Source organism: Rhodnius prolixus, unplaced genomic scaffold (assembly GCF_049639745.1).
Source record: "Rhodnius prolixus isolate KJV_2025 unplaced genomic scaffold, Rpr scaffold_3, whole genome shotgun sequence".
Lineage (NCBI taxonomy): Eukaryota > Metazoa > Arthropoda > Insecta > Hemiptera > Reduviidae > Rhodnius > Rhodnius prolixus.
In genome coordinates this window covers 44,523,746-44,549,059 of record NW_027411603.1, presented here as the reverse complement: position 1 = coordinate 44,549,059, position 25,314 = coordinate 44,523,746, and the positions used below count along the sequence as shown (strand labels likewise).

Genomic DNA, 25,314 nt, shown 5'->3' with positions numbered 1-25,314 from the left:
AAAAAAAAAAAGAACATTAATAATTAAGTAATTACTTAATGCTTCTGTGAGGTTCTCGGACGGCTCCCTGACATAAGAGAGAAACGTGTGAATCCTAGAAACGCTATCTCAGGGAGCCACAAGGTTTTTTCAGTCAGAACTAATTGCTATCCGTTAGTGTGAGACTGGTTTGGTCGGACAATATTCTGGTAAATATTGTCTGGGATCTGGGAATTCTCATCGAAATCGTCAATTGCTGCGAGCACTACCCCCGCTTTAAAGAAGCTGAGCTGTTTATGGCCACTATGAACGCTAAAATAGTTTGGAAGGAATCTCATGTTTAAGATAGAAGAAAAAGTTCAATATTAGCCAATCCCAGTAAGTTTTACTATACTACTACTAGGCCTGAAGCCCATTCCGGATGATTGTAAGCCACTTAAGGCTCCACTGAATTCACTGAATTAAATACATAACAAATTGCTTAGGCCTTCTCATCGAATAGCATGAGCAGATTTGTCAGAAAGAAGAAGATAAGGCACCACAAGTATTTAGTATTTCCTGTAAAGGGCGTGTATGGTTACAGAGATTGGTACATGAAGAAGCAAAAACTCTAGCCTTCAAGCAATATCCTAGCAATTCCTCTTCTACCAGTAAAATTAAATAATCAGAAGTAGAGACAAACACAGACACTAGAGGCCAAAAAATGTTCCTTTAACATGATTACTTTTACTGAAAGAGTAAGGTTACAAGATGTGTGACAGTAACATTGTAGATGGAAGTCAAACTTTCAAGAACAAACAGAGTGGGAACAGTCTATGATGATCAATAGAAATCCGAAACCAGCTAGAAAGATGCGAATAAGATCAGCGACAGTACAACGGACCAGACTTCATTTTCACCTCTAAATAATTTTAAAAAGAACAACCAAGATCAACAGTAAGAGAATATGTTTTATTAAGCAGGTATAGTTCTAACAATTATTTTGATCCACCCTGGATGAGATGCAATAAATTTAAAGTTCCATATTTGAAAATATGAATGAATTCAATATGATCTCTATACACAGCAAACGGGTTGAAAATTGGGCACCAGAAAACCCTATAAATTTAACCGCACAAAACATAAATACAATTTCTTCACCATTAACGTAATTAAGGCGTCAAATGTAACCAAAAAAAACAAACCATTAGAGTATCTTGCATTCAAAAGAAGAACAAGAAATTACGTTTTCTTTTACACAAAATGTCGTAAATATTAAATGCCAGTTTTAATAACAGTTTTTACTAAGATATTGGTTTTAGTAGAGGATATCCGTCTGGAGAAAATATTAAAATGAATTATATGCCTTTCTAGATACTTTTTTTTTAAAAAAATGTTTCTACATCACATAATTCAAGTTTAAAATGAATTGTAGCTAATATACTGTGTGTATGTATGTATAAACAATCAGATATACTGATTTATGTGAACATTCAATTTGGAAGCAAACATATTGATGGTAAATTCAATATATTTTTCTCTTTTTTTTAAACCTGTGTAATGGTTATTTCGTGTCAGTAATTTGTGGTCAATATTTCAAAAGTACAAGAGATTTAGCTCACTAGATTCTCACGCGGTAGAAATTCGAATCCGCACTGCTGTTAGAAGTCACTTATAGGTCAAGAGATGGACAATGTTGAATGCAAGTAGGGAACCCAGTAAGAGGCCGGCAGTATACTGAAAAATGGGCACCAATAACAATAGATATTGACAAATCAATAAATTAAATTTGTAATTTTGAATTTCAATTTAATCTTTATTAAAATTTAATAGGTGATAATTCTATACTTTACAGTAGTATGTACAGTAGTATGTACAGTAGTACGTATATTGTTCATCGGTTTTGGTGACTTGAATGATTAGTCTGAAAAGTAAGAAAGGTTATTGCCAATTTCAGTCATAATTTTATACCTATTTTCAGTCAAGTTTTCGACCTAGGAACTAGGTCATCTCTGGGGGTTCACAATTATTAACAATTATAATATTTTTTACATTGTTAACATCTAAGGTTGGTTTGTCTTCTGTTCTGACTGTTTAGGTACTAAACCACAAGCACATACCTTTGATGGTAAAAATGTTATACACAAAATATTATAATTGTCAGCAAGCGTAAGCCCTGAATGTTACCTAGTGCTTAGGTTAAAAGCTTGGCTGAAAATAAATAATAATTATGACTAAAATTGGCAATAATCCTTTCTTCCTTTTCCTAAATGACGTCTTGGTGGAAAGACTAACCATTTCCCAAGCCCGAAAATACCCTTATTATTAAATTTCCCGCAGGAAAATGTTTCAAATAAAAGTTGTTGAAACTACATATGAGCAAAAGTGTAAGCCGTTTTCAAGAAAATATCAAAAAGAAAAAAAGAAAGGTATCGATGCAATGGGGTTGATTTTCTTTCCACAAGCTGACTGTTCAGTTCGATATTTGGCACCTAAACCAGAAATGAACTTACAAAGAGTTTTCGTATTTGACCTCTTATCCCAATCAGGCCATCAATTAGCACATAGCGCAAAATTTTAAAAGAATCAATTAGTGATCATTAGTAGGAAATTTTTCCATCAACAATCTAGAATAAAGAAAAACAACTATCTATTTTCCAAACTACCAACCATGCGTCACCTTCAAAACAATTATCATAAAACTTTAATTGACCTAATTAAACATTTACTACCTATAATAAGTATAACACTTATTACTTACGACACAAATTGGTTCGTCTAGTGAGTGACATGATTAGTCAATGACCTATTATTTAGTTAATTCTCTTTTAAATGCAATATTTATTCCAAAATAAATAAATTGGTACTTTTTGCTTAAAAATGTCCAAGTTTCCTGTAAAAAACCAATTCTAGAACAAATTTTGTAATAGAAATTCTCCCGTTAATACTGGTACAGTATATCCTAATTTTAACGTTTTATGAAACAAAAATATCGATAACTTTTAATTGAAAAGTAGAAATTCAAAATCATTATAATCATATTAATAAATGGTAGCTACCGTCTAGCACTTACTTCTTCATTACATAGTTGGCAATAATTATCTTAGTCACTATTTTGCTCATTTTATTTGTTATTCTATTTTACTAAAAAAAAATTGGTTTTTCATTCATTTGCACCCAGAATCAGTAATCTGATTCAGTTTGGGCCAGCTGTAGCATTATTTAGGTGAGAATTTCCCGTAGGAGGAAGTGGATTAGCCACTTCTTCAGGGTACTTGGCGTCCCTGCGAGTATCCCAGCCTAACAACATGAACATGAGCAACATATACTGTTTTACAACCCAATACATTTACACAGTACACATCTGTACAAAGAGGGGGGGGCTATATTAGCTTGGAACCGTTGTGTAGATTGTGTCAGGATGAGGAGGAGCGTTGCAAGCGAGTGATTGCGCTATGAAACCTTTGGATCTTTGAGACCTAAGGAGGTAGAAGCGCAAAAAGAGCTAGTAGGGAAAGTCCTCCAACTCTTTAGTAGGGGAGGTTTCGTCTACTAGATCCAAAGGGCAATGGCACAATAAGCCTCTTTTGGCTGCGGTGCCGTAGGGCATAGGTCCCTCCCCGATAACCTAATCCAGGTGAGAATTCCGACAAATTACTTTTCTTTTTTTGAAACTTTCATGTTTTTCGAGGATTCTGTCTGGTTAGATCTTATCAGTGATGTAATCTGGGAGTCCTTTCGATGAAAACTGTCCTTTCAATAACTTGAAATGATTGCAATACTTCTCTTTCTGAGGTATAAGAGGAAGGAAATCTTAAACTCTATTTTAAGCAACAGATAAACGAAAAGAAACAAACAGAAGGTGAAGGTTAAAATTGCGATATTAATATTGTTTATGTACATCGTATTAAGCCTATAAAGGGAAAGGTTACCCAATTTACGACGACGAGACTGTGTGTAGGACGTTTGCTTTTGTGTAAATTGGCCTCCAAAGTAAGAGAAGTTTTGCATGGAACGGAGATAAAGAAACTAGCGCCTCAAGGCGCCGCAAAGAGGACCACCTTCATAGCGAAATAATACTGGTATACCTCACAGCCTCCCAGAGAGTACAATGCAAATAGTGTAAAACGAACTCAGCCTTGGTGGTCAGATATTATCTTTATTTGCAGTCAGCTATGATTTATTCAATTATATGCAATTTTTTTTAACATAAATCACAGACAGGTGGTACTCGTATTTTACAAAGTCTTGAAGCAACCAAGAGATCAGCTACAAATGATACGTTCATTCAGGTGATGATTAATTATCTATTCGAAGGCATTTTTATTTCCATTTCTCTCCCCTCTCCTTATAAATGTATCATGCAGTGCACATGTAATGATGCAGGTCAGTTCGTAATCAAGTAGGAACTTAGATTACCCAATTACATTCCCTGTTACTTGTAACGTAAGATTCTCTTTTAATTATGCAATTAATTTCAGCATTCAACCATAACTTGTTCACAGTTAAATTTAATGTAGCTTTTCGCATACCGTTTTAGAATAATCTTTTAGTTATGTAGTACTTGTTTATTAGGTCTAATTCATTAGAAATACGTTTGAAAGTAGCTTCGAAATAGAAAAATTAAGTTGAAAAGAACATTTTGAAGAATTTATGACAAGATTACTTTTTAAAGAGATTTACAGCAAATATTCTGCTCTTTAAGAGAACGCCATTCCTATTTTTGTTTACTTGACCTTTAATTTTGGCACAATTTTAAACAACTATTTCAACATTTCAATGACGCAATTTCGGATGTTTTCATTTTATGATTTCAAAGCAAGATCAAAACGCTTACTGAATGCTCAGTATAACGCTAGTTCCAGAGATATCAATCTGAAGATTGTAACCCAGTCAAACTTCGTTTAAAGGTGACCCAAGATAATGCTTTGAAGACCAACATGGAAGCTGACCCATCTCAAACGGATTTTATGACCTAATCAAATCTGGGTGTCGTGGATGGTTTTAGTCGCTAACATATGTACTTTAATAGAAATTTCTCATATTAACCATTAAATAAAATCCAAGACCTAGACCGGGGGTAATCGAACCCACTAAACCAACAATACATCTTTGCTTTGCGGGTCTAGCCTATAACCGCCTAACATACTTTACTATAAATTTCTCATATTAACCATTAAATAAAAACCAAGGCCTAGAGGCAGGAAATCGAACCCACTACACCAACAATACATCTTAGCTTTGCGGGTCTAACCTATAACCGCTCGGCCTTCAGTTATTTAATAACCAACTCATCAGTTATAGTAAAACATAGAAAACAATTTCAGCGTACAATGAACTGTAGCTGAAATGAACAACTGACGTATAATGTGGTCTCCAACCCAAAACGGAAATGGAAATTACTCTCCATTCATTGAATAAAACATTTATTTTTAGTTTGAATTAAATGTAGCGGTTCATTTCCGTCAATAAAAAATTATAATAGATTCTATAGAATGAAAAACAAATCAAAGCTAAAAACGAGTATTTTATTCGAATACATTTATTCTGAAATTGATGAACTGCGATCAATTCAAATGTTTTACATTGAATATTTACAGGAAATGAATAATTTTGAGTCGATAGGTGAGTTGTATGGTAAATAATATTAGATAGATCAAATTTCAATTTCCGGACATTCAAATATTAAATTGCTTTTTCGAAATCATTGCCTTAATTTAAAAGATTTCGAACTCTAAACGTATTAACCGAAATGCGTGATGTTCTAAATGTTGTTTGGTTTCGCAATTAATACGAAAAAAAAACCTAAACTATTTGATGATTGATGATACATCATCACTTCAAAACGGTAATTTATTGTTAAAACCCAAATTCGAAGATTTAACACGATTGCAATATATGTTTTTTTAAAACCAGATAAACAATTTTGGAGAGGAGGTGAAACAGGAAGTTAAAAAAAACATTAAGTAACCACAATTATCCATAATATCTGAGTTGTAGAAAGCTGTTGCCAGCAAAATTGTTGAGGAATCAACTTGAGAGAGGCTGTACCGAGCAAAACAAGATGGTAATCAGAGACATCTTGCATCAATTATGTAAGCAGCAGTAAGAAGTGATTTTTTTTTTATATTTATTTAGCATATATATTGATAATATCCCTTCCATTTCTAAAACTGGTGTAAAAAACTGGTAAATCAGCATTCACTAACCAGGAATGGACAGAATATTCAGGAAAAGTTTCTGTTCCAAAAGAAAATCGAACAAAAACGTTTCTGTTCCACCATTTTTGAAAATTAATCAGGTGAATAAGCTGGAGATGGCAGCCAGCTGCATAAAACTAAGTTACTAGGGTATAGGGCAATTTTTAGCAACCATCTTCCCAAGAGGTTATATTTATAGAGTTGTACGATATGTTGAGGCTATTGCTGATTATCTCCCATTTGGGATATCTGAGGAAGGAGCTTCACTATTAAGGCTTCTCTCTTCTAAAGAGCTACCTCAGTAAAGGGGGATTTAAACTGCAAAGAGAAAACTGCAAATATCGATGTGGGTTTTTCACTTACAAGAGGCTATAACAGTTTATCGATCTATATAAACGTTAAGTGCACGAATTTCAGATAAAAATCTTTGAAGCAATATGAATATACTTATATTGGTTTCGTGACCGTAAATTATTAAATTAAGGATTCAAAATTGGGGCGAGGAATCGGTCCAAATAAAAACAACAACTCGTCTTTTTTGCCAATGTTTCTGGCAAATATATTGTCTTCTTCAGGGCGTGGCTATGCGAGTTGGTTGAGTTAGGGTAAAGTCGGGTGAGACGGCCAATCGGGAGAGATGGCCAACAGCCGAAATTTAACCAAAATGTCGACCGACGGCGCTGCGTGACCTCTCCAGTGATGAACCTTCATATCTGACTACAGTGAGCTTATTTTGGTCTGCGTCAAAGCGTTATTAATTAACTCAGAGAATAAAAACATTATCGCCTTAACAAAAAAATTTATGATAGTTACATATTGCGTGCTGCTGCAGTGAATGTATGTCGCAATGTTAGTGTCGTTTTTTACATATTAGGAAACTACAGAATACATTAATGAATCCTAACTTCCAAAACTGTCAAAAATCATGCGTTGAGTTATGTTTATCATGTTGGCCATTTCTCTCTAGCATTCGGGACAGATGGCCATCAATCAGTAGGGATTGATGGCCAATTATTTTTACTTTTTTTCTGTTATAGTTTGGCTCAGTTTCCAATTCACTGCAGAAAAATGCCAACTCAGTATAAAAGGCAAGAACACTAACCGCGGAAATTATACTGAAGAAAATTTGAGATCGTATTAACCCCACACCCAAAACTGTCGTCTCTGCAAGAAAACGAGCCAAGTCTGTTGTCACTTTATTAACTTCTCTCGAGCACATTGCTGTTGTGAAAAAACAGAGTAGCAAAGAAATCCAAACCAACAAGAAATACCATCCCCAAAGAGACAATTCTGAATAAAAGGATTGTCCGAAAAAGAAACTGCTCACCTTTTTCTGTAACTGTTTTCTGTAACTCAACCAACGCCCTGAATAAGACAATATATTTGTCGAAACGTTGGCAAAAAAAAGACGAGTTGTTGTTCTTATTTGGACCGATTCCTCGCCAATTTTGAATTCTTAATTCTATGAAGCAATTTTTGGAAAAATTCTCAACAAAGTGCATTTAAAATGTACCTCAGTAGTGTATTAGAGAATTCTTTCTTGTATGCTAATTCGTTATTTTTCATTAGCAATTCGTTTAATCTTACCTAATATAATATTACAAATCGATTCCTTCTAAATGGCAATTTAATAGGACGTCTAATTGCCACACATCTAATAGTGCATTCAATAATATGCACTATCGAGGAAAACGTTTCTAATAAAAGGTTGTAAATGCACGTATATGCAAAGAGTTCAACAAGTTTTAAGAAAAATCTTTGAAGCCATTGTGGGAAATTCTCAATAAAAGAGAAGAAAAGCAAGTTTAGTAAATTGATAGTTCCAGCTGATGGATTTTTGTTTTGTTCAAAATTTGGTTTTGGTTTTTTTAGGGGGCTAAGAATATTAACGTAAGACGCCATGGTAGCCGAGCGGTTAGAGGCGAGACCTGTAAAGCTAATATGCATTGTGGTACTGGGTTCGATTCCCCGGTCTTAGGCCTTGGATTTTATTTAAAGGTTTATTAAAGAAATTTACAGTAAAATAAATATATTCGCTAGTCGCCTCCTTCCACGACACCTAATTTGATAGTTGGACGTAAAGCCCGCCTGAAAAAATAGGCAATTACTTTACTTTTTTTTTATTCACGTAAATAAAACTGAAAAATTTTTCTTGAAAATCCATTTTTTCCGATCAGGGGAAGTTAAAAATGATTATTTCAGGAGAGAATTCTTTACAGAATGTAATTCTTGTTGGTAAAGGCGAAAGAAAGTATTCGGTAGCTTGAAATGAACTTGATAACTGAAGTAAGGGATGTTGAAATCACTTATTTATTAATTCATTATCTCACGGAAGAGAATCACAATATGTATTTTAGGTGGAAATGCAATTATTCAAAAATTTGACTTGATCGCTTCGTAGGTGAAAATAAGTAGATATGAAGGTTTACAGTAAATGAACATATGTTAATGACGATAGTGTACCTAGTGAGATACGTGCAGACAAGTAAAAAAATGGACACTCGGACGGACAGACAAACAAAAATGGAACATGTTAAATCGAAAGTCAAGTCCTGTTAGAGGAGAAATCAACATCCCTCTTTTTGTATAATCATTTGCTTTCTTTTTTTTTTTTTTTCTATCCTTCTCCTCCTCTCGCTTTCTTTGGCACTTTCTTGTGCGCGATATTTCTTACTGCTGATTGATTTCCCCTGTTCATATCAAGTTCCTTCTCACCTTCCAATTGCTTCTATAAGGTCATATTTCTTTCAATATTATTATAGATAGTTGCAGTTATTGATAAAAATCAATTTGCATAAAAGCAACAACTTTGGCTAAAAATAGACGAAAACAAAAATAAAAGGAATAAAAGAATAAGTTTCTCTTTACAAAAAAAAGTAACCGCCAGAAAGAGATGTCTTTGCACGAACTAGTGAAAGGTGACAACTAATAAAGTGGTTAAACTAATGACAGATTGTCTTATTTATCAAAATATAAAACTTAACAATATCTATTATAAAATATAAATATTTAAATAAATACTTTCCCTTTAAAAGAGGTTGTCTCTAAAAACAAATTTTTTTTTTTTTTTTTTTTTTTTTTTTTTTTTTTTTTTTTTTTTTTGGCGCATCAACAGCTGAGGTCATTAGCGCCCGGAGCTTTTTTCAGTGCCCTGCCGGCCTCCGGACAGTGTTCTCTCGTTACAGACAACACTGTCCATCACCGGACAGTGAGCTGTAAGAAGCTCCTAGGAAGAGAAAATCTAAGGGTCAGCAGCTGGATTCGAACCCGGGACCTCCGCGTGGGAGTCCAGTATGCTAACCTCATAGCTAATCCCTTCCCCTAAAAACAAAATTATTATTATTATTTTTAAATTGATTATTTATTTTTGCTTTAGGTACACTTTTTCTCAAAAAAAGCTTTATTATTCTGACATTTAACAAGGTAATTTAAGTATTTTTAACAAGGTAATGGCAGTGTAATATTGTAAACATTACCGAAAATAAAGGAAAAGATTAACTAATTAGTTAGCGTATTTCCACGCGCAGAGATCCCGGATTCGAATCCAGCTGTTGGGCCCTTAGATTTTCTATATTCTTAAGAGCTGAACAGTAACGAGAGAACACTTTACCGCACGTACTCAGAAATACTAAGCTGCTATCTTTGGCGACCAAAAAAAAAACATGTTCATTTAACATGAACATTATAGTTCTCGTTGTCTTCAAGATCTATTTTTCTGCCCTTATTGGGTCTAATAGGCAAGTCCTGTAGAACTCCCATCCTGTCCAAGAAACCCCAAAATCTAAAAAAAAAATCTTCAAGAACCTTCTTTCTTGCACCTTTAAACTTTAATCAAGTTATTCAACGTTCTCTGGATAATTTTATCGCAGTTAAACAGTAATAAAAAAAAAAAATATTGGAGTTTCCCCCCACCCTCTGTTCAGGTTAATGTAAAGTAATCACTCTTAGATCTAAGACCCAATTACTTCAGGTGTCTCAGAGTCGAAAATGCACTGTGAGGAATTCGATCAGCTTACGGAATTTATCTATATTTTAAAGGCCTGACACGATACACATCTTCTCTGCTCCCAGAATCTGAGAGACTGGACCAGATCGAAGCTCTACGAGGCACCTCGTAGAGCCGTTTCATTCCCTCCAGCAACGTCGTAGCACGCATTTCTAACCAGATTCAGATTTCCACCCACCAACTTTAATTTGGTTAGTAGGGAATTTGAATTTGGTTAGTTCTACCACAAAACGTTTATTGCTAGTACCAATAATCTATAGTTTTCCGTTGTTTTCCTAAGAATTTTTCTTTATAACTCCTAGAAACTCTCGACTCCAATCCGATAAAATAACTCATATTTTTCCCTATGCAGGGAGAGATTAGCCCTAATAATGTTTTAGCACATCTATTCAAATTAAACATTACGAAATTTATTAAAAACTTTTAATCATAACAATGAAAACTGATACTTGAGGCAAAAAAAGTTGCATAAACTTGAATCTATCGACAAAACAAATTCTAATTTTACATTCATGTAAAGGCTTAATGGAACAATTAACTCTAAAAAGTGTGGCTTACAGTTTTAAACCTTTGTTCTGAATTATTTTTTTTTACGTACTTTAAAAAAAACAAAAAACGCGATATTTTAAGAATGTTCAGAAGAAATGTAATTCCATAAAGTGGTGAAGTCGCTGTTTTTTAGAGACACTTTAATGAAGTCTCAAGTTCTAAGGATAAACGCGAGCACACACTCGTTGTTGGGTCCTTTTGAGGAACTGTATCTTCCTTTCTTCGGTTCAATTCCCAAATACGGTGGCAGAAAAAAGCAGTTTTAAATCATATTCGGGAAGAATTTTACAACTTTTAAGAGTAACTACTTTAAAAGCCTTCACTGAGACAATCAAAGCGTCATCTTCTCCATTGACGATGTCCAAAGAAGGACGAATGAAATACAAGTTATAAGAACAACCTACAACCCAATCAATTTTTCATTAAGGATTACAATCAATATTTATCAATTAATAAAATAAAACAGGAATTATAAAGAACAAAGAACAAACCCCCCCCCCCCGAATAAGCGGGACAATAATGAGAAAGCAAGAACAACAAAAACAGAAGAGGCGTTATAGTAGAAAGAGAAGGTCGTCCAATACTGCCTACAATTGTGACACCTATTCGATGACTTTGAAGGAATACCTACACACTGATTTGTTTTAGTATGCTGTATATTAATATTTAATCTGGGATGATGTTGAAAAAATAGAAGGACTCTATACTGTTATAGCCAAGGTCTTACCGGTTACAACATCTATCCAACATTAATCTGTTGACATTATTATAGTATTCTAATACATCCACAATTATATTCCATACAACTATACAAGGCCACATTCTTCAATAAATGCATAAGATATTTCTGCGATTTAGTAGTGACACCATTTCTTTTATTCCTTGAAAATAAGCCTGCAAATGCAGCCTGCAGCTGTTCTTGCTACGGTGGCTTTAATGGTGGTTAGATTAACTGGAGTGATTGTTTTAATTGTAAAAAGGAAGGAAGAATATTGCCAAGTCTTCCTTGTGGATTTAATGAGTCACCAAAAATAACGATGGCAATTTAAATGTAAAACTTATTGCTTACATGTTGAACGTACGAGAAGAGCATAGGGTTTAGAAGTTAATCACTTTTTAGTATTTGATATTTTTGATGAATATCATAATCTATAGCAGGGGACCCCAAACTTTTTACACAGGGGACCGTTGGAGGGCCATAATATATTTTTTTTAAAAAACTATTTTAATGTAAAAAAAAGAACAAAACGGGAACAAATAGAATATTTCAAATAAAGATCAAGTAAATTTAAATCACCAAACTGCCCAGTATTTCTGTGGGAATTATGGGCCTGCTTTTGGCTAATGAGATGGTCAATGTCCGGTTTATAGTTATAGTGCTTTGCCTTTCTTCCTACTTCTGCTGTTATTTTTCGCGCGCGTCCCGCGTCACCGGAAGTAGTACTGTACATGAGCGACGCAGCGCTCTCACTGACCACCAATGAAAGAGAGAGAGATGCCCCTTCCGGAAGTGCGGCGCAGGGGCCGGATAAATGTCCTCAGAGGCCGTAGTTTGTGGGGGACCCCTGAACTATAGGAACATCCTTGATTTTATAGTGGATTTTTTTTGGAAGTGCGAGAAGATGGAGTTCCAGAATTCAGGGTTCAAAGCTCTGGTTGTTTCCATCTATATTGTCCAGATTTCTTCAGATAGAAGTCCTTCCTACACTATCGCAATCACCTGATTTTAAATAGTTTTTTGTATTTTTTTTTTAAGGGCTTCTAAGGAAATCTTTGCAGCATCCCTCTAAAGTGCTGTTTCCAATATGATTTACTGTTTAACTGCTATTAAAAGCTTTCCCAGATGTACAAAAATTTCACTATACTTTACGTGCTAACGAGTATGTAAAGAATTTTTGGAATCATATAATTTGAAAACAGACTTCTGGTGTGCTTAAGTGAATTGGTAGGCAGTTCAGGTTATAAATTTAGTTATCTGAGCAATTAATGTAAGACTCCTTAAGCGCATGCGCTACGATAATTTTTAGAAAATTGATCAAATAGAATTTAGTAAGAGAAAGCCAGGGTCAATGTTCACACAATGTATTTATTTAAGTGGGCAAGAAAAAATGATCTGGATATTGTAGAAATTGAAAGGAGACACAAGCCTGATAGAAGTGTATCAGGGGAGTAAAAACAAACACAAACCTCGTTTGACCTTAATTTAATTTATTTTTTCTGTTTGATTTTTGTTTTTTTAAATTAATTGATTTGCTTTCTTTTGCTAGACGACCGCCATCGAATGTTTTAACATATTTTTAATTGATTCTAAGCTAATTTTGGTTCGTAAATTGTTTGCATATCAACGTAATTTGACGTCAAATTAAGACCTCCTACTTTGCAATATGAGGATTTACAAATTCTAACTCTAACCAATACTAAATCATAGTTTAAGAACTAGCTTACGATATACTGTTTTAATGAATTAAATAAGATTAACATTAGTATAATGGAGGCTGGAGAAGTAGATCATGAGTAATGATTTCCACACATTCTGAGAAGGGATGGCCTCAAGTTTAAAACGAGGATTCTGCGTTTTTTTTTTTTAATTTCTCAAATTTACAGAATATTCCATGCGTCCATTAAAAGTAATAACAATAATCTTTTCCTTCTTTTTAATGAAATAATTGTTGAACATTTTTGCCCCTTTTTAAAATGCCTAAATAATATCTAATTATAAGTAATTTTTAAAACAAAAAATAATTTCCTGTTCATTGGTATAATCTGCTTTGCCTTTTTCCTAGAATCAAGATAATACTATGTAACATCACCCGTTTGTCTAGATACCAAGCTTTCCTCCGAATGTATACGAGGTTTGGCTATTAAATAACGAGACTGATGCTGCTACAGAAGAACTATGCATGCGCCAAATCCTAACGACCGACAGCTGTGCAGCTGTCACTCTTTCGATTGCAGCGTCTCTCGTGTTTGTAGAGAAATCTGTCTGCCCGGAACCATCGTTTGTGTAAAAGAGGTGTTAGTTTCCGTTTTGCCGAAAACATGATACTACACATGTAGTAGAGCAACGAATTGTAGTGAAATTTCACATGAAAACTTGATAAAACCGCTACTGAAACTTATATTTTATTAAAAGAGGTTTATGGCAATAAATGTTAATCACGTGTGCAGGTTTTTGAGTGCTTCATGCGTTTCTAAGATGGCCGAGAAGACGTCGGAGATGATGACCGCCCCGGGTCGCCCTTCCACGTCCCAAAACGGATGAAAATATCGATTATAATTAATCAACATTACTACCGTGAGGTACTTGCTTAACTCCGTGAAAGAGTAAGGGAAAAAACGGCCCCGCTTTGTGGAAGAACAAGTCACGGGGTTCTCCATCAAGACATCGCGCCGACTCACACTGCATTGTATGTCAAGACGTTTTATCTGTTCCCCAAAATCAAATCTGCATTAAAAGGAACACGATTTTTCGGTCCGTAGAAGCTGTGACAGAAAAAGAGGCACGCGTCATGCAGGTCAGCTCACAGAAAAAGACTTCCAGCACTGTTTCGAACAATGATAAATTCGCATGGAGCGTTGTAGGGATAAGGGAGGGGTGTATATTGAAGGTGTAATAACTAAATATGTATAAATTTAAAATAAGTTGTTTTATAGCAATGGTCTCGTTATTTAATAGCCACACCTCGTAATTTGAGGAGGAGGAAATACTTTAAAGGTGATAGGCCTTTAAGTACCTAACAGAAATATCATATTTTTTTAAAATATTTTACGTTTTCCTTGGAGTCTAAAAGAAAAATTTGAATATTTGCCCCGGTTTACGACATAATTTACAGAATTTCTGTTTTCTTAAATTTTAATTTAATTAATTAATTAAAGATTGCCGTGAAAGTGATGTTAAAATAATAGATATTTAAAAAACAATAAGCTAATAAATGTAGTATGATAGTGTGTGTTTGTAGGGGGGATATAAGATTTCAATGGGCGAGGCACAAGAAGACGGCCTAGCCCCCTAAGAGAAAGGAACGCCGTATCGCTTTCTCTGCAGAGGGTCAACAGCCCGACTTTGATTGGGGTACCAGACTTTACACACACAGAGACGAGTTTCATGGCCACTTTTTATTTTGACTGTGCTGGGCCTCCCTCCTCATTTTTTGCCATCATTTGGGTGTAAATATCTTAATAAAGATAAATTTACTTTCTTATCATTGATTTACATGCACTTAACTAGGGGGAATTGGCAATGATGTGGGGGTAAATTGCCCCTCGTTCTTAAATAAAAACAAAATGGGCTAATATCCAGTTTTTTCCTCTTTTTTTTTTTTACTGTATACTACCTTATTTTATAAATAAATTGATTCCTGTTTCATAAATTTAATAAATAATTTATTATCCCTACTTTATAAATTTACGCAACCTATTTTCTATTTTAGGGAGTTCTAAAATAAAGTAGATATTTTACTTTAACTCCAGTTACCATAAGAGGAAGTACTGTAGTCGTGTCAAATATTTAGAGAATGGGCAAACTGCTACACCGGATATTCCATATTGGTTGTTTACGACAAGGTAATTTTGGAAATGTAACATTAAGTCTACGTCTTCTTCTTCATTTGCTTCTTACTCCCATTACAGCAATCATGTACAACAAATACTTAGCTCGTTGGCCCTATAAAATATACAGGTATTCTATTTTAAAGCTAATGGTCTTCTCTGATTCTAAGTTTCTGTCTAAAATATCCGTCAATCAGAACTATGATTTAATATTTTGTCAGTTTAAGAAAGATTTTAATCTAATTGATCTGAACAAGAGTAAAGTGAAAATGTAAAACGAGTAGTCCAAACTTATTGCAACACCGTCAACATATAAAGATATTGGACAAAGGGTAATGTCATCAAATTGTAAAAGACAAAAAAACCATCAACTTATTGAATAAATTAATGAATAATGAATAATTTTAAGCTATTTTTAGTTGATTGTTACGAGATGAAAAAACAATAGAAGTGTCGATTTTAAAAGAAAGATCAGCTGTGAACATTCACAGCTGATCTTTCTTTTACTATCATTGCAATAGTTCTGCTAAATTAATGCAACTTCACATTAACCGTTCATTGCAATAAAATAACTTCAATAGTTTAGAGGGAGCTCTATATCCCTAAGCTCCCCAGGGCTATCTTAAAACGAGTTCTAATAGAAAAAAACTATTCAAATAACTTATAAATCTAGAAATATGTAAATATGAAGTTAACATAAAATCATGTTGAAACCATTTACAAGAAAATCGCAATCCTGAGTTAAGTCTCAATTTTGTTCAATAAGTTAACACATTACCTTTCCCCAAACTGGGCTAACTCGAAATATGAATTTTCAGCATCCAGCGAGTTTTCGTTTTTTAAGATATTTTCTTCACTGATTATGTTCTAAAAAAAAACTACTTTTTCTGACTTTCAGGGGACAAATTTCCCAAGATTGCAGTACATACTATCTTTAAAATAGTGAAAAATATAAAGGGTACACCTTTCAAAAGAACTAAAAAAACGAATCTTCCCACTAACCCATATTTTAATTAATGAAAGAGGTAACACGAACTATTTCTGTTTAAAAAAACTTTTATTACTAAGGAATAGAATATAATATCTTGGTGAGAAAGTGAAGGCATTTTAAAGTTCTTTGTTTACAGTTTCATCTACTTTAGCTTCACCCAAGAATTCCTTCATCACGACATATAGATCTTTATCTATTGCCATTTTAAAGAAAAAAAAAAAAAAGAATTTATAATTACAATAATGATTTTTATTATCTCTTTCAAAAGTCGTCCTTAAAGTATGATTAAAAGAACTCATCTAATAATGTTATGATACATCAAACAAAAAAAAAGTAAGGTTAAAACTTTCATTAAAGATTTTTTAAAAGATAATTCAAGGCTGCAATGATTTTTGTGATTATTAAAATCATTACTACAAATATTATAAAGGATGATTATCATTATCGAAGACGATTCACAATGAAGAATAGGATAAAATAAATAATGGGTTCCCTCGAGAAATTGGGGATACGTTTCCCGAAAAATCTTAACTAGGAAATATTACTCACTTACTCTCTCACTAAAAAAAGGGAATAGTGCAATCAAGCTGATATTCGATTTGAGGTCCTCCAGTTAACGAAACCATGGTTTCAAAATTGGTTAGTATGTGAATGCGCGAAACTGAGTATGGTTGGTTTTTCCAGTTCGACATTTGGTTTAGGTGCCATCAGTAAACTAGACAATAAGCATTAGCACAAAGTTGATGTTCCGGTCGGCTATTTGACTGTCTTTGTTTCATCACTTCCTGGGAGATTTTCTGAAAATACTTGCTACTATTTTCTTTAATTTTAATGTTAACCTGAATAAGTGTAAAAATCTATAACTTTGATTGCATACATTTTCTCTCACAATGTATGGGCACTTTTGTAAGAAACATTGAGGAAGGCTTACCTCATAAATGTAGTCTTATAACCTGTAAAAATATTTACGATTGTGTTGGGAGAAAATGGTATAACCCAGGTTTGGTACCAGAAAATCGCAATAAGTGAAAATTCAATTGAGTTAAGTCACAATTTCGTTCAATAAGTCAACACATTAACTCTCCCCAGTTGGGCTAATTCGAAATATGAAATTTTCAGTATCCAGGGAGTTTTCGGTTTTGGTTTTTCTTGAAAACCATTTCAGCTGGTTATTCTGGACATTGCACATTACCAAAATTTATAATCCCAAAGTTTATACAAAGCCGATACCTTGTTTTCAACTTTTTTATTGTGAGAACATTATTTTTGGTCTGTTTTGGGGGAAAAGTAGGGCTGAGCTACTCTCTAAAGAGCTATTTCACTGAATTTTAACGATTTTAGTACCAATGTAACATTAGCGGAAATTAAATACGTCGCTAATCCTAAAATAAATAAATAACGGGTCCAGAATATGAATCACTTCAATGGTTTCTTTTTAGCAATTTTGATAATACGGTAAAGGTGCCAACTGGAGAAAAGTGCATATTTACTGAATAATATGTATAATATAACATATTGTCTAAAAGTGCTGGACATGTAAATTTCCTGTTTCAATTCATTTTACTTAGAATTATTCATCGAAAAACATCTCAAACTAGAACCACAAACAATAATTTTTAAAAAAGATAAATTAAGAATGTAAACGATCAATCTGTTATCTATCACTACCACTTAGAAGAAATAAAAACTACCTCTATATTACAAAAGACTCATTTACTTAATGACATTGAAACTAGAAGTGAATAAACGTCATTGAACTATGGGGTTCAACCAAACCTTTGTATTCTCACTGAATTCAATCCTTCCAATCAAAAAATCACTGACAGCAACTGTTAATACTTCCTTCTATGTGTCAAAAATCTAACCTTGCACCTCAAGACCTCAACATTCTTCTCCTTTCCAAAGTAGTTAAAACTAAATATATAAATTGTTCCTCCAAGATCTGCGATCATTCTAATCTATAAGTAGGCTAGCTTGGTTCTTCTAATTCCTCTTGACGACTGAAACAATGCCGACCTCTCGTGACTATCTAATGGAGTAAAATTAAGATTAAGATTCTAATAGGGCGGTGTTTAAGGCCTATGCCACTGCGACTCCTTTTGATCTATTGTGGCTCACCCGGTCTAGAGCTCGCCCTCCAGACCTGTCCGTTTAATCAAACTCTTAATTCTGGAAAGCGGCTACTGGGTAAAGCTCGCAGGCCCCGTGAAGTAACATCCTTATCCAAACAAGACCTTCACACTGACACAACCCGGGAAGTGCCGTTTTCTCCTCCTCCTCCTCCTCCTGCACAGGACCTACAAAGGCTATCATCTGCTTCTGAGCCTGCAGTGGCCGGGTTAGATAGATTAAACTAGGGCGGCCTCAAGGCCTACGCCACTGCGACCCCTTTGGATCTATTGTGGCTCCCCTCACTCTAAAGCTCACCCTCCAGACCTGTCCTTTTAATCAGACTGTTAATTCTGGAGAGCGACACTTGGGTAAAGCTCACAGGCCTTGGTTTTTCCTAACCGAGAAGTAACATCCTTAGCCAAACATCTGATAGAGTAACTGAATATTTAGTATATAGGCCGATTTAACTGGTCGGTAAATTGAATTTTTGTAAGAAAAACAAAATAAATGAAAAGAAGAAGAAGAGTTATAGAAGTTATATCATCACTAAATGGGTCAAAAACCAAATTTTAAAAAAAGAGATGCCTCTCTTTTATTACCTCTTATCTTTGATAAAAATATTACTTAAACTTTTTTAAAAAAACGCTCGAACCTTTGACTGCTTGTACCATAGAATAATGGTGTTTCTAAGACAGTATTGTAACTGAAGATACCATGGACTCACACAAAATTGGCATGAAGATCCAAGAGAGAAAGGTAAATACTGAAGCTAAGGAAGTGAAGAAGTCAAATCAGACATTCGATTAAGTTAGGTTGATGACATTAAAAGATCTTGAATAATGTGTAAGTAAAAGAGAAATATTTTAAGCACGAACTAGATTGGAAGAGTGAGTTATATAGATGATGTCAAGGGCCTAAACAAAAGAATTGAATAAAAGAAAATACCAAACAATATGAAGAATAAAGAACATGAAGAAGTTAAAAACGTTTTCTACTCTTTTTTTAATATAAAAAGTAAAAATTTTTAAAATAAATGGATTATTTGATTTAATAAAGCTACTGACCTTGTTAAGTTTACGAAGCTTAGAACAACCTTGAAATTAACAGCGGATTAATTTGACTTTTGGCGGTAAGTATATTTGACTTTGTCCTAATTGTCTGGAAGTAAAACTTTTCTATTTAAAAACCGCGTTGTTATGATTGATTTAAAGTTAAAAAATACAAATTACAAAGAAGTAGAAGTACAAAAAAGACGAAATAACTTTATAACAGATGATATTGGCACTGAACAGTATGAAGACTACACTAGTAACTGACTGACTGGCTGGCTATTAGCGTGCTACTAGAAACAAGACGGTCCCGACTGACACACACGTACGTACAATACACATAGGCACACTGTGAGGAGACAAGGCGATATACACAACAGTGGCGTTACCAAAACATCGAGGCAACAGGTTACTCACAAAGGTGCACGGGAGGAGGGGAGCAGATCTCAAAAAGATACTTCGTACACCTTACACTCAGGAGTAAAGAGAGAAGGGGCAGAAGACAACCACTAGACATGAATGGTGCAATCCCCTCCTTAACTTTTACAAATCCCTCTTTATTTTCCATACTATCTACTGCAGTCACTATCTCTTTTACTTCGATCATCTCTCTTTCAGTTTGACCTACTCTGGCTTCCCTCCCCAACTTGAAGCATTTTTACTTCTTATTATGAACCTGTAAGGCAACGCCAATGTTCTTAAATCAAAGCTCATCTTCCTGCATCCCCACCTATACTAAATTCACACTTCAAAATTTCGAAATGGAAAGTAGGACCTGGTATTTTCAAGTTGATGGCCCTTTTTTACCATCCTTTTAGTCTCTAGGACAGACTGTTTTGCTGCAGCAGTTGAGTGTTTGGCCATACCAGACTGGGTGCGCTATCCTTTGGTGTTTTCTTCAACTAGAACTACAAGTGTCTAGTTTCAAGTACTAAAAGATACTTCTTAATTAAATCCTTTACTTTTCCTATATTCTAAAAAACATAATTCAAGTGCTTATTGTTCAGTAGTCTTTATTTGATCATTTTATTCTAAACCAGAGGTTAGCAAAGTTTCATACAAGTGGCTCATTTTTCAATTATTTTCACAAATAAGTTTTGCTGTTGGGTCACATCAATTCTATTTTAGATTACAATATTATCTCAGAGTACAGAAAATAAAAATAAAAAACTTACTAATGGGACAGTCCACTGTATCTTAAATAGATAATTACAAAATTTATTATCATCAAATCCTTATTTATAACTTGAAAGAAATCAAAAAAGGTTAACAGAAAAGTAGATGTTTTAAATGATTCCGTTAAACTTATTTCTTATTATTTAGTAAACAGTAAATACTTGGTTGACTCTTCATTCTTTTGATCCAATTAGTCTTAAAATATAAAGATTTTCTTTGAACCTTTCTCTTAAATATTTCAATAATGTTTCATACTTTCAGGTCACAGCCTTTCTAGAGTAAGACAATGTGAGTTGATGTTACATTATTAGCAAAAAAAATTATTAAAAATGTATCATTAATTATCAAAATGATGGGGTAAAATATTGTTCTATCTTCAGAGCTAATATTTTTAGAACACAATGGTGCACAGACCCTTGACTTACATGGAAATTTTGTGATTGTGAAATGTTGATATTATTAAGATCAGCTTTGGTACCTTTTGGTTGAAAAATAATGGCGCACGATTGTCAAGATAGATCTCGTGTTAAAACCATATTTCATATTTTTGCGCCAAGAACAGCGTAAATTCTCTCTACATAATAGGACATATATGTTCAATAAGATTGTTGGCGTTTAAGAAGTTCTTCGACCAAGAAGAGCCGTGTTCCTTAGGCTGGAAACATAGTGGAGCGGCGAGCAAAGCGGCGATGATAGCGAAGAGCGAAGCGGCAAAAACAAAAACTAGAAATAGATAGAGTTGCTCTATCTTCGCTTTGCTCGCCACTATGCGCGCTCCCATATGTTAACTTGTGTTTGATTTCGCCGCTTCGCTCTTCGCTATCATCGCCGCTTTGCTCGCCGCTCCACTATGTTTCCAGCCTTAAGCGAACCTGTGATCAATTACTAACAGTAGATCACCTCTTTTGAAGCATGTCAAGTCCTATAAGAGAATGGCACTTATTGTTAACCTTGACATGATCATTTTTATTTAAACTTCCTTAATTCTTGACAATCCTCTTTCCAATTAAATTCATTAACTCTTAACGTGTGCACATTAGTACATTCTGTGAAGTTACAAGTCTGAAATTTGATTGGCTCGCAGTTTAATTTAGTTACAATTTATTCACATAAACACAAAATAGTTAAGGGTCTTTAGAATAAATTTAGTTTACAGATAAATGTATATAATTCTGTTTGATAATGAATTATTAAAGAGTTTAGGTACAACTTACATGTGTTTTAGTTACCTGCTCAATCAGAGCAGAAGGCACAACTTACCTTTGATTTTAACAATTTAAAACAAACTATAACAGTTCATAAGTATAAGCCCTGAAGATTACCTACCTGTCTCTAACATAGAATGAAAGTTTGACAAAATGGAAATAAACAAAATTCTGACAGAAATTGTTAATAATCTTTCTTCACTAAAGAATTATCAATGAACAAATTTAATAATGAAAAACTTGGCGTAAATCCTCTTTATTAGCAAGTTAAAATTCGTTAATTTCAACATCATGAAAACGTATTGTGTGGTAATCATTAGAAAGCTTTATTTACCAAATTACAATCAGTTAGTGTCTTGTGAAAAAAAGACCAATATAAAACAACTTTAGGATGGTCTTTTTCTTTTGTTTAACGTTATACAATTTATGTATAATATAATCAATAAATTTCTTTTACATAAGTGAAATAATAAACATAAAAATGTTATAATTAAAAGATTCTTTCGAAAGTAAGTAACAATTATTCAAAAATCATTCACAATAATTACTGTTTTTAATAAGTACTAATTAATGGTTCTTCTTTCGTTTAACTATAAAATTTTTCACCAGGGAAAATATATCATTTCTCTCTTTCGATAAGACATTTATTATATTTTTGGGTTGCCAGATTTGAGCACATTGAAATATTGTTAATTTCTCTGTAGATAGACGAACAAATGTTGCCGAGCCATGTGTTATTTTTGGTGCAACCATGGCTAAGAGCTTTCAGGCAAAAATATTTGGTGGGAATTCTTAGTACATACGATCCAATTAAGATGGCTAATCAATTAAAAAACAGGCAGGTAAATAGTAACTACGTTCTGGAAATACCTAATTACATACACCAAATATCTTACTAATCCGAGGAGTACAGGTTATTAGGCTCTCTCTATCTTTTTTGGGGGTATGCTAGGAAGTAAATGAATAATCATGGGTATTCCAAGATTAATCCAAAGTTTATATCTCGTTAAGACAAGGAAAGCTAACTCCATAGTCTTTGAGGCAGAGCTTACTGCTTCGCTACAAGCAATACTATGTTCTACTGAGATATCTTAAGGCAAGTGATACTCGATTTTAGCCCAGTCTGTACCAACTAATAAGACCTGCCAGGTCAATTCAAGGATTGAATGGTACATTTCCTGATCGGACATGATTCCTGCACGTGGGGTAGCAGATGATCGCCTGATCCAGGGAGTATATCCTGAGAGATTCTAGAGAAACAATTTCTCTTTTTTTGGGGGGAAAACATGGCCCAGGTTTTGTCAAGATGAAAAGAAAATGTCACCGCATATTTCAGTGAAAACTGCATGACTGTCTTCAGAATGTTAGGCTCTTCGAAGAAGAAAAGCTCAAGCCTGCAAGCTTTACCCAGAGTTCCTTTAACTAATGGGACCAAGATTGAGATGGGTACACTAAGCAGTGGGTCGTGATGAGCTTAGGTTATCTGCCCCGCAGAATATAACCTTAATAAATATAGAACTAGTATTTAATTTTCTAAAAGAACTTCTTTGCAATACTCTCTCTAAGAATACCACAAAGAAAACTTCATAGGAAATTATTAGCAGAATCTTCAGGCTAACACCTAAACCGGTCTATTGTGGACATACTATAATAGCATGCACGAGGTCAATGTAACTTACCTATTTAAAGAGAAAACGAAGTAGAATAAAAAAGTCGAAGAATGAAATAAGAAATGAAACAGAAAGTTACTAAACTGTGACTAATTGCAAGAGCACGATTCAGAGATATCTATATATAAGTACATACTTATAATATTAAAAAGCGTTATGTATTATACTTTCTTCTAGTGATATAAAAGCTCTAACTGTTCTTCATAATAATAATAAAATTATTATGAAGACTATGACACAAGTTAGCTATACAAATATGTAAACAGTGTGTATAATATATATGCATGTCACGAACAAATGTTTGTTCTTCACTAAGATAACTGAAAAGTGAATCCACCTCTTGAATTTTTATTTTCGTGCAATTGAAAGTGAACTGTAATTGCATAATAATAAATTACTGTAATTTAAAATTAATTTTAAGACATTCAACGGGAAATTATAAATTAATTTTAGGTTTATTTTTGATTGTGAATTGTTATAGCAGCAGTTAAAATGCTGCTTTGATGGAGGCCAGTCTTTCACATACAGCCAGTTGCATACATTTATCCATTTAAAAGAACTTAGAAAGATTAGAGAAATCAAATCTAGAATCGTAATTTCTGAGACAATTTTTTCTGAGACCCCTGTATTAGCTAGCAAGTCCTGTGAAGTTAATTTAAAGCATTATCAATTCAAGTTCAAGTCTGTAGTGCTTACAACAGTACTATTTCAAACGGCACTATTTCTGAGATAATTATACAATTTAAAATCACGTTTAAGTTAGTCTATTCTTGACAAAGTTTTAAAAAAGTGGGGTAATAAGCTTTCTCGATAAACTTCCTCTTAAAATTGTAAACTTAAGTGATTCTGATGAATAAATTTATTTTCAAATATAAAGTTAAGACGATTTAGTAATAAAACTTAAAATATATACACTTTTTTGTAGATTAAATAATCTAAAATTTCAATTACATTTCTTTTAACCTTCCTTAGATAATTTCACAATTCATGTACAGTTAAACTCATTGCACTTATTCTTTGAAGCTTTTCCAAAAACATCAGCCAGTGAACTGCCTTTTGATCTGAAAAATGTATATAAATGATTAGTTCTGGAGGCAAAGAAGTCATTGAAGGAATTAGGGTGTCCAATAGGGATGGACTGTCATGCAGGAGGTCCTGGCTGGACTTTAAGGCTTTTCTTTTGGTCCAAGAACTTCCACCAGAGAACATTTCATGGAGAAAATGTCAAGAACTGAGAAGCTCCAAGCTCCAGTGTGGTGCCCTTGTTGTGCCCTTAATTGAAGATAAATAATAAATCATGATGAAGTCAATTCAAATAAACTGCTGCAATATACATATGTATGTTGTATTATATGTATTCAGATCTGTATAAATGTATGTTTGTATCGTTATACAGATCGATGATTATATTTTGCGATTTTTGGTTGTCGATGAACATAATTTCAAGAAAATTTCATTTCGTAAACAGCGGCAAGATAAAATCATTTGATTGTATCATACCAGACATCTGATTACTTTCAATGTATCTCTATTTGGTACAATTTCTTACATAAAAGGCTGAAGTACTTGTAAAAAAAAAAAGAAAAAAAAGATGAAGAAGTGGAAGGTTTAGTTTGTGTGTATGTACATTGTGAAGTAAGGTGTGGTCTGCCAGTCGACTTTCTATTTAGCCTGCGGTGTTCAGTTAGTTTTTTGTGTAGTAGTGCAAGATGGTATTTAGTTAGTATTCAGAGATGCCGTCTACACACACACACACACACACATGTACTTAGGGATTCTGGCCTATGATTAACACCTCATCAGCAAGCCGGTTTCTTCAAAGGATTCTGTGCCCAGAGGAAGAAGAATAA

At 33.8% G+C, this 25,314-nt stretch overlaps 2 protein-coding genes across 3 annotated transcripts in view; both read right to left on the bottom strand.

Annotated features, from left to right (window-relative positions):
- LOC141453086 (uncharacterized) overlaps window positions 1-19,994 on the bottom strand; it is a 57,357-nt gene extending 37,363 nt beyond the window's left edge. The window contains exon 1 of one of the 2 annotated variants that reach the window (XM_074125828.1): window positions 19,429-19,994. The gene's annotated coding sequence lies outside the window, so the exon portion shown is untranslated. The remainder of the gene's footprint in view (window positions 1-19,428) is intronic. The other variant, XM_074125827.1, reaches the window with a different exon arrangement.
- Window positions 19,995-20,276: 282 nt separating this feature from the next.
- LOC141453088 (uncharacterized) overlaps window positions 20,277-25,314 on the bottom strand; it is a 53,313-nt gene continuing 48,275 nt past the window's right edge. The window contains exon 5 of the mRNA XM_074125829.1: window positions 20,277-24,525. Coding sequence (XP_073981930.1) covers window positions 24,450-24,525 — 76 coding nt within the window. The 3' untranslated portion in view covers window positions 20,277-24,449. The remainder of the gene's footprint in view (window positions 24,526-25,314) is intronic.